The sequence below is a fragment of the Juglans regia genome, chromosome 5 (genome assembly GCF_001411555.2).
Source record: "Juglans regia cultivar Chandler chromosome 5, Walnut 2.0, whole genome shotgun sequence".
NCBI classification, from domain to species: domain Eukaryota; kingdom Viridiplantae; phylum Streptophyta; class Magnoliopsida; order Fagales; family Juglandaceae; genus Juglans; species Juglans regia.
In genome coordinates, this window is record NC_049905.1 from 5,845,376 (window position 1) to 5,855,766 (window position 10,391).

Here is a 10,391-nt window from a genome sequence, read left to right on the forward strand (position 1 = left end):
ACTTAGAAATATATAAAATTTTATACTAGAAAATTCTGGACGTTATATTTTTTTGGGTTAATTATATTTTATTCTATCGAACTTTTACTCAATTCATAATGTACCTCCAAAATTAATAATTGCATCAAAGTGAACTCTTGTACTTCCAAACTTTCTCCTCCGTCTTCCAGTAGCGTCAAATTTAACGAAAATTCACTATAAAAATATAATTTTCATCTAATTTATTATCATTGATCATATAAAATATAAAATAATATAAGTTATCAATTAATAATAAATCATTAATCATTAACCATATATAAAATTATTTTATACTTAATTTGCAAGCAAGTATGAATAATCTATGTACATAATGAAATTATTTGATATTCATTAAATATATATAAATTAATAAAAAAATATTTAACGATTTATTATTTATTATTAATTGATAGTATATATTAATTTATATTTTAAATGATCAATAATAATAAATTAGATGAAAATTATATCTTTACAATAAATGTTATGTATATGAGCAATACGTGTAGTGAATTTTCGTTAGATTTAACGTTGCTTATAGACGAAAAATGAGGATTAAGAAGTTTTTAAAGTTCGAGAGTCTATTTTGATGTAATTATTAATTTTTAAAGTACATAGTAAAATTTAAGGAAGTAAAGTATAATTAATCCTATTTTTTTTTTCAATTTATTAGTTTCAAAAAATCTAATAAAACTTGTGAATGTTGATCAGATGAAATAAAAATTAAAAATTAAATAAAATATTATTAAAATATAATTTTTATTTTAAAATTTAAAAAAATTAAATTATTTATTATATTTTGTATAAAAATTTAAAAAAATTATAATAATTATATTAGATAAGATGAAAGTCTCATCTATCCAAATATCTGAAGATGGCTGCTAAGATTTGCATACATTTCAAGTTAAAACCAATTCTAAGGTGCAAATTGATAGTGCAACAGTTGAAAGACAGGTTAATTTGAGAAACTTTGATACGTCTCCCACGTCATGTGCTCTGATACTAATCTCCACATTGGCAAAATACTATTGGAATTATTGGACTGGTTCTCTTTTTCTCAGAAAGTCATGCAAATGTTCGAGGAATCTGACTTTTGTGAATCCATATCCATAGATCAGAATATAAAAGATAGGGTAATGACTTTTTGTGAAGTGTTTGCTTTAAGTAATGGGAAGTGGGAACATTACAAAAGGAAACAATGGCAAAGTCCTACGCAAATCTCGTCTTTGATTATTTTAGGCGCTCTGTTGCAAACTGAAGTGACCCACACGACGTGAAGTTGTACTCTGAAGACAAATCATAAACCTTGGGCGGAACGGAGTACTTTTTTTTTTTCAGAACTACGCAAGAGTAGGGGTGATGATATGTTATATAATCCGTGAAATCAATACTAATATGATATGAAATTAGCGGATTTAGATTTGATGTTAACGTGTTCAGATTAAAACGAATTGATCTGTTAAGACACGATTTATAAAGAGGTTAACCTACTTAATACGAAATCAATCCATTTTGATCCATTTAGAATTTATTTCAAAATTAAAATTTTAATATTGTGAAGTTGTAATATTGATATTTCATAATATGTTTAAGTATTTATTATTTTTATTGTTGGGATTGTAATTTTATACCTATGCTCATATTTGTAATTGTATAATTTGTAATATTAGTTTTATTATATGTTAAAATTTGAAAAGTATTGATATATATCTTTTCAGATATTGTGGTTACTAATAAATGTTGATTTTAACTTTTATGTAAAATTATGTTAATTAAGTCAAATGAGTTATGCGTTTTAGTTCAATCTATTTACATGAAACAAATGTGTTTAAATAAGTCATGTTGTGTTAATATATTTCTAATCAATTATTAAATAAGTTAAAACGCGAGGTGATACGACACAACCCGTTATATAAATAGATTATATTAATGTTTGAAAGTTTGACACATTTAACTTAACGGGTTAGGTTCAAATTGATCTATATAGTTAAATGTTCATTACTTAACATGACTTAATCCGAAAACACGATTTGACAGTTCTACACAAGAGAGAGTGTATTTATTTCTTCGATTTTAATTTGTATTAAAGATAACTTCAAAAATGATAGTGTCTCTTCATTTTGTTCTTGTTCTTGTTTTTTTTTTGTTTTTCCCATTTTCCTTTGTTTCCTATGCTACTCGTCCAATTTTTCGCTTGCATTCCGTCGCGTCGCATCGCGTTTCATTTGCAGACGTGCGGGAAATATAAAAGACAAATAGGGAGGAGAGGGTTTGGGAGGTTTTCCATTCTGCAAAGAAAAAAGGTTTTCTTTTGGAATTTGGTTTCACTCCTTTTTCATTTTGTGGAATTTGATTAACAATGATGCCAACTACACTTTTTCCTTTTTAACCAACCCTATGCGCTAACGGCGTGAAATCTCTCTCTCTCTTCGTTTTTGTTTCTTTCTGGGTTTCTCTGAATTCTTGATTGGCGGGGTTGCATTGTACTTTGTAATAGCAGCGTACAACTTTTTCTTCATGGGTGAAGTTCAAGTCTTGGTGGAAGATCGCCTCTCCACCGCTTCACCGCTGTTGCCGGCGTCGAACCCTGATCCGGGGTCCATTGCTGCGGACTCTTTGGACGCTGCGGAGCGAGTCAGCCGCGAGATAGTATCCAGTATTCACCCCACTTTGGCCGCCGACCACAAGAGGAAGGGGGTCATTGAATATGTCCAAGGGCTCGTCAGGTCTTGCATTGGATGTGAGGTGCATCATCTACGTACACATAAATATTGCTGGGTTTTTGTTCCTCTATCAATTCTTTTATCTGGGTTTCTCGTGGTTTGAAAGTCATGCATGGTGGAGAAACTGTTAGTTTTTGGATCGCATGCAGTCGGTGCTTTATAATGTGGGTTTTGCTTGTAGTTTATTGAGTATGTACTGGTTTGCAACGGAACGCCCTTGACAAGCTTGCTGATTTTGGCTGCTTTAATATTTTGCATCGTTGTTAGTAATCCGGTGGACAATAATGCAATTGTGCCTGTGGCATGCGCTCGTCTTGAAGCTATAATCTCGATTGCAGTGATGTTGGGTTGTGGTTACAGGTTCTTGGTATTTGTATTTGGACTTGAGGTATATAGAGTTGAGGGTGTCATTTTTCTATGATTACATGTTAGGCATGAGTGATATGCAGTAAACCCTGAGAGTTCGAATGAACTTTTGGAATGATAGGAACAAGAATGGAGTCAGTAGAGGAGACAGTAATCAAGGCTATAATGAAATCTGGGGTTACAATGATCGTGGAGTTGGCCACTTGAGTTCTGTTGGAATGTCTGATGGCTTATATATAAATGGGGGTTTTAGATCATATTTGAGATAGTTGAATTTATATACCTTTAGTAATTTAGAGAACCTGCACCATTGGAATGAACCGTGTTATCTCGAGAATGTTGACAGATCCTCCCCATTGATGCAAGATTAGGATTCTTTAAATAAAAATCTTGTTACTGATAAAAAAAAAAATGACATTTTTTTTTACAATTGATGCAACATTAATAATTGTTGCTCTATTTCATTGAAGCATTACAAGTTGAGTGTGTTGAACTTGAGTGCTTATTTTACAGGTCTTCCCATATGGATCAGTTCCACTAAAAACTTATCTTCCTGATGGAGATATTGATTTGACAGCCATTAGCTGTCCAAACATTGAGGATTCCTTGGTATCTGATGTTTATACCGTTCTGAAGGGAGAAGAACATAATGAAGCTGCCCCTTATGAAGTGAAGGATGTTCATTCAATTCATGCTGAGGTTCTATTCGCCTTATCCACTAATCCATGTTTAATGTAAAAAAATTTTGGCTGATTGGTCCTTGTATCATTATGCTTGTGGTTGAGATTTTCATGCCTTGTAATTTCGAATTATTTCTTGAAAGTACTCCTTTGTTAGGACTAGAAGTTGATGTTATTTGCATGGATGATATCTTATGTAACTATATATATATTGTTATTTTTATGATAAACAAATTATTAATTGCTCCCTCCTATAATGGTGGCAGGTTAAGCTCGTGAAATGCATTGTACAGAATATTGTGGTTGATATATCTTTCAATCAGTTAGGAGGACTATGTACACTTTGTTTTCTTGAACAGGTATGAACAAAGCAAGCCTTATATAAGATCTTAAATGGGACTCCATGCTCTGTCATGATATCTTGTGCTGCAGGGTAACTGATCATATTTCATAACAAGTACTTTTTTTACCAGTAGTCATAGCCTTTGAGATGAATTTACTCGGTATGTAATGTATATCAATGCCTCTAAATAGCATGGATAACTTCAGTTGCATTTTTTTGGCATGCCTGCAGGGGTTCAAAAAAAGGCATGCATACTGATGATGATTCCATTACATTCTAATGGATGATTTTTCTTTTTGTGATTTTACGTCTTCAGACAATATGGAATATGGAGTAGACCAAGTGCTGCCTTTCGGAAGTTTCACATTTCTAATGCTGCTTGTTATGCAGGTCGATCGCCTTGTTGGTAAAGATCATCTCTTTAAACGCAGTGTTATTCTGATAAAAGCGTGGTGCTATTATGAAAGTCGTCTTCTCGGTGCCCATCATAATTTGATTTCAACATATGCTTTGGAGACATTGATCGTCTATGTTTTCCATCTATTTCATTCTTCACTAAATGGACCTTTAGCAGTGAGTACTCCTACAAATTAAAATTGAATTCTTGCTCAATGCATATATTAGATCAAGTACTTATTTGTGTTTACTCTTTTTGCAATAGGTTCTCTATAGATTTTTAGATTACTTCGGCAAATTTGACTGGGAAAATTATTGCATCAGTTTGAGTGGACCGGTTTCTAAATCTTCTCTACCTGATATTATAGGTGAGCAGTCTGGCTTTGTCTTTGCCATGTTGCCTTCATTGTTGTTTTATTGATCTCTCTCTCTCTCTCTCTCTCTCCCCTTCTTCCCAGTTGAGGCACCAAAAGATGGGGGAGATGATCTATTTCTTAGTGAAGAGTTCCTTAGAAACTGTGTCGAGAGGTTCTCAGTGCCAACGAGGGGGCTTGAAACTAATTCAAAGGCATTTCCCCAGAAGCATCTTAACATAATTGATCCACTCAAAGAGAACAACAACCTTGGGCGTAGTGTCAATAGAGGTATGAATGGAGCACATTTGTCTACATGTTGGCATTGCTGTTGTTATCTTTCTCTTTGTGAACGCTTTGTTCCTGCACACACTCATGGATTTTATGCCAGGTAATTTCTATCGAATACGTAGTGCTCTTAAATATGGGGCACGCAAGCTTGGACACATTCTCTTGTTGCCGAGAGAAAGAATAGCAAATGAGCTCCACATGTTCTTTTCAAACACATTGGATAGGCATGGAAGAACTTGGAATGAAATGCACAGTCCTTCCCTGGCATCTGGTGCTATAGGTTTTGACCTTCCATTCTTTTCATTACGCCCTGTATTGTGTTCTGAAAAAAAGCTGGTTTTAGAATCCACTTTTGGTTTCAACAATGACAAGATATCAGGTGATGAAGTTGAGTCTGGAATTAGACATGGGCCGGAAAGAAACTTACGGGGAGTGGTTTCCTCTGAACTGGTGCCAGAGTTGGACCGCCCTGTGAACAGAAACGCCAATTTAGGGTCTCGTTTTGCTGGAAATGATAAGGAGCCTGCGAACTCTGGAACTCTGGGTTTGGGAATTTCAAATGCCTCATCAGATTCTTTGCCACTGAAAAGCGGCAAGTCAGTTACATTGGTCTGGGGGAACTCTGACCGTGCAACACATTTTAATAATTTGGCCTTGTTTAGAAAGAATGGGAAGATAAAAAATTGGAATCCTTGTTGGAAGATGCCTGCAAACTCTGTCATAGGTGATGAGATGGGCTCTGCTTTACAGCCTGAAGTCAAAGAGGACCATTTAGCAGGTAGCAATTTATTCTGCTCATGTATAAATCAAGAGGGTGTGGGATCTCCATGTTCGGTCATTTCCAGGTTGGTCTCTAATGTGTCCCCCTGTAATAGAAGTAGATGTATTGCTGGAGTTCTTGGAAGCTCAGAAGCTTTGAAATGCTTTCTGGACCTTAATGGTGATTACGATAGTCACCTTAGGAGCCTGCAATATGGTCAGCTTTGCCATGGGTATGCTGTGTCTCCACCTCTACTGCCCAGTCCTTCAACATCGACTCGGTGTATTAATATTTCATGGGAAACAGTTCGTGAATCACCACAGATCAAGGGGGATTTTCATGCTCAAAAGAAGAAAAATGGTGTTGCTTTAGGACCGGGAGTTTACCCTACAAGTCATCCCACTTTTTCTTGTGCTGCTTATGGTCTAGAAGAAAAGAAAAAACGCCAGGGAACTGGCACATACTTCCCGAATGCGGTATTTCCATTTCAAAATTGTATATCTGGGATTTGTTTTCAGTTGAATCGTTTACTTGGCTATTTGCTGGTCCAGCTTTTCCTTCATGGGCTTTGGCATCTCATATTTATCTTGTGTTTTGCAGAATTATCATTATAGGGGCAGGCAAGTGCCCCAAAATGGAAGGAATTACACAGTGGAGGCTCATGGTCAGTTGCAAAGATGCACTCATAACAATGGATTGGCTCCAGCTCCACTAGAGCTGAACATGTCTGTTGAAGGCAGCCATAAGCTTTCACATGATGAGTTCCCCGTTCTGGGCCACAGGAACTCTGGATCATTAGATTCCCACCAATCTCACCTTTCCAAGCGGGGGTCCTCCAATGCCAATGGCTTATCTTGCCAATCCGATAAAGTTGAATCTGGGTCTGTTTGCCCTTGGTCTTTGGGAGCACCTTTGCCAGAAAGCAGCAGTCAGCAGGAGTCATGCATTTCACACTCGCGGGGCTCTGCTTTAAGCCCCGTGGTTCCAGCCGTCCAGAGTCCTAAACTACTATCGGAAACTAATGAAGAAAGGTAATATAACTCTTTTGAACTTTCAAGTAACACAGTTAATAGATTCTATTTCCTTTAAGGAGCTGTCCAAAGTTCGCTCTGTGAATGTGTTTCCAGGGCAGAAGTGCAGTTGTATCATCTGAAAGACGAAGATGATTTCCCCCCACTCTCCCACTGTGTACCTTTGGAAGGATAGTCAGTACTATAGATTAATGGAGATGGAAGCACAGTCAGCAAGTAGATGAATTGAGATAGGACAGTCAAAGACATAGAAGACAGCGAGAATAACCATAGATGCTTACCTCCCCTTGTTGGTATGATATGCAAAAATTCACTTTCTACATTCTTCTGGCATCTGCATCCAGGTTTGTTTGCCTTGATTGATTAGGTGTATGTACCAGGTGATGCTTGCCTGAGTTTTGTTTCCTTTTTAAATGGTTGTAGTTAGTTACCTTACCTACCATTACAGGGAAAAAAAGCTTAGATATTTGTTACGGAAAGTATATACATGATGAATTTTTTGAATTTTGGATGTATGAATATGAGTGGGTTTCTTCTTCAATATGTGTGTATGTAAAATACCCATGACTTGTACAAAATCTTTTATGAAAGCCTTTGCTACTGGGCTCTCATGGACACTGGCAAAAGTACACACTTTGAACTGCACAATCGATTGGAAAATGGGAACACAGTATTACCCGAATATATATATTTTGACAACATGCTGCTATATCCGATATATTAAAATTTACAGCAGTAATATATTAAAATAGAGAAATGATATTTACAGTCTTAAAGTGTGCAAGTCTCGTATAATCTTTTTAAAAAAAGTGAGTAAATTTGAGATTCACATGAAAAAAATATTTTTTTAATGGTGGACCTTATTTTTTTTTTTGAAAGGAGTGTGCTGGGCTTGCACATCTTAGACTGTATTTAGCATTACTCATTAAAATAAGATGTTTGGAAATTACTAGAGCAGAAGGGTGAATAGACAAATTCAAGAGGAGGATGATCCAAGGTGGTTGAACCTGAGCCAATAGGAACTCTTCAAACCGCCAGTAGACATAAGCTCCCTGACCAATTTCGATTGACATGGTATTATATGCTTATCTAGATGCAATGGAAACGTTAAGTAATCAATATAGACAAGGAATATGCTTTCCGGAAAGGGAAGAAGAAGAAGAAGAAGAAGACGAGATTATAAGTATGTGGCTTAGCCAACTATTTTTATAATCCAACTATTTTTCTTATTTTCTCATATATAGATTTCTTATTTTCATCCATCAAAGTGGGTTCCACGTGGTGTATGTTTCCAACATTATTCATCATTGTCAGATATTTGATTTCATTACTAATCATATATAGTTTGATCTGTACACTTGTTTTGTGTACTTTTTCTTCAACAAAACCATTATCTTCTTTAATCCCACTAAGCAAACTATTCTCCAAAATATATATATCAGTCAAGTTCATATGATTGATGCATACAAAAGAAAGCCCGACAAAAACTAATTTAAGTCAATGCATTATTGTACCTTATTTTCTTCCACATATAATATATATGTATGTATATATGGTGTCACAACACCTTTATATTTATGTGTTAAACCATCAAGACTTTTTCTAAACCACTAATTAATAATGGCCAAATCCATTTCACCTCATGTCCATTTCATTCTACTATTCCTCCACGTTAATTAATTATTCATGCAATTAACTTTATTTGATTTCCACCAGAACTATGTTATGGCTCCTTGTTTATATTCTTTTTAACGTGTTCCTAAATCTTTGGGTATTGGACAATGTTTAACCCTTCTATTATAAGAATAATTTTATTTAAAAGTCTTTACACCACACACCATTCACGTGACATAATTTAATTTGAAAGATAAATTTTAAAATTTGAATATTATAAATTAAATTATATAATGTGGATGTTACATGCCGTAAATACTTAATTTCATATTATTCATAGAGGAAATTACTTAACAAATTGGTGTGTAAACAAACGGGCTTAATATGATATCTAAATAATTAAAGACGTGCTAGCTTACATTATTCTCGTGGATGAAACCAACTAATTATTTTCCAAGTAAAATATTTTGGGGGTCAACGTGTATATGGCCAATCCTCAGCTGACTACAATGGGCCTCATGCAACCATAGATTTTTTTAGTTAATCTATCAAATTTGTACACTTAACCAGGCCGAATGGCAAGTGGCAGGTAACACATATAAATTAATCACGGTCAACTCAATAATGTCACTCATTCATTTATATTTTTAATCGAGAAAGGACATGAGATATATCGTGAATACATGATCCAGCTTTTTAATTAATAATCTTACTAAACTAAATAATCCACTAATTCTGAAAAGAGAAATATATCGTATCGGATCTCTACATATAACATCTAACGTTCATCATGAACACGGGTTATAGCGAGAAAAAAATTTGCTTTAAGATATGTTATAATGTTATTTTTTTTTAAGATAATATTCGTTTCTACCAATAATAATATGAACACGGATTATAAGAAAATTTACTTCCGAGATACAATGAAGTTCAAAAAAAATCTATTTATTTGATTGCTTATAAGCTTTCCATAAATTTTTCATTTTCAAAATTATTCATAGCTTTTAAATAAATTCAGAAAAAAATAATTAATACTAAATATATTCTTTTGAAAATATTTTCAATGCAACAAATTATAGCACTACAAAAAGTAAAATCCTAGAATAATTCCTGTCTTTTTATGCTTGTGTTTTTAAATTTTTTATTTTTTAATAAGACACATCACCACAATGTGGTGTCATATCAATAAACAAAATGAGTGATATTAATTAAGCGTATAGTAGCATTTCTTGCGCTCTCGTGTATATATATATATATATATATATATATATATATATATATATATATATATATATATATATATATAAACAAAATGAAGATAAGAACAAAGTAAGTGAATGTACTCTTTCAACAAATTTCAATTCATAAAAAATAATAGAGAAGACATTTGAAAAAGAAGAGATCACATCTTTGTCAACCCACTACTTCATGGGTGAATTAATGAAATTGGATGCTCCATTTGATGTGCGCTGCGCTGAATCTATTCCTATATATCATCCAAACCTTGTGGGCGGCTTGTCTAATCCTAGTTTGAGCCGCATCTTAATTAGCTCATGAGTTTGGAAATTCCGAGTTTATATAGCCAATTATTACATTAATCAAATTTTAAAAATATAAAAGAAGAAGGTGGAGAAGTTGGACTAATATAAAAATAAAATAAACTAAAATATATCAATTTCAAACGATCTCTTCTCTTTGATCTTTTGTTAAATCAAGAGAAGAGACGTCTTGATTAATGATTTTGTCTACATTTAGATGCTGCACTGCAATAATTTAGAATGATAAATATAGTAGGAATGCTAGATATCGTCAT

General features: G+C 33.9%; 1 protein-coding gene across 1 annotated transcript; it reads left to right on the forward strand.

The window, feature by feature from the left end:
• Positions 1-2,279: 2,279 nt before the first annotated feature.
• Positions 2,280-7,468, forward strand: LOC109002423. The gene is made up of 10 exons (XM_035690428.1): positions 2,280-2,324; positions 2,522-2,766; positions 3,624-3,809; positions 4,057-4,149; positions 4,524-4,706; positions 4,795-4,897; positions 4,988-5,173; positions 5,274-6,409; positions 6,534-6,964; positions 7,061-7,468. The coding sequence occupies exons 2-10, from the start codon at positions 2,539-2,541 to the stop codon at positions 7,137-7,139; spliced, it is 2,625 nt and encodes an 874-aa protein (XP_035546321.1). The 5' UTR covers positions 2,280-2,324; positions 2,522-2,538; the 3' UTR covers positions 7,140-7,468.
• The last annotated feature ends 2,923 nt before the right edge of the window (positions 7,469-10,391 follow it).

What these genes read in the sequence shown, in the direction of transcription:
- LOC109002423 (XM_035690428.1), top strand. Translation starts at nt 2,539, where the DNA reads ATGGGTGAAGTTCAAGTCTTGGTGGAAGATCGCCTCTCCACCGCTTCA. An exon ending in CACTAAATGGACCTTTAGCA is followed by an intron (nt 4,707 to 4,794) that starts GTGAGTACTCCT and finishes TTTTTGCAATAG; the next exon opens with GTTCTCTATAGATTTTTAGA. An exon ending in TCGGAAACTAATGAAGAAAG is followed by an intron (nt 6,965 to 7,060) that starts GTAATATAACTC and finishes ATGTGTTTCCAG; the next exon opens with GGCAGAAGTGCAGTTGTATC.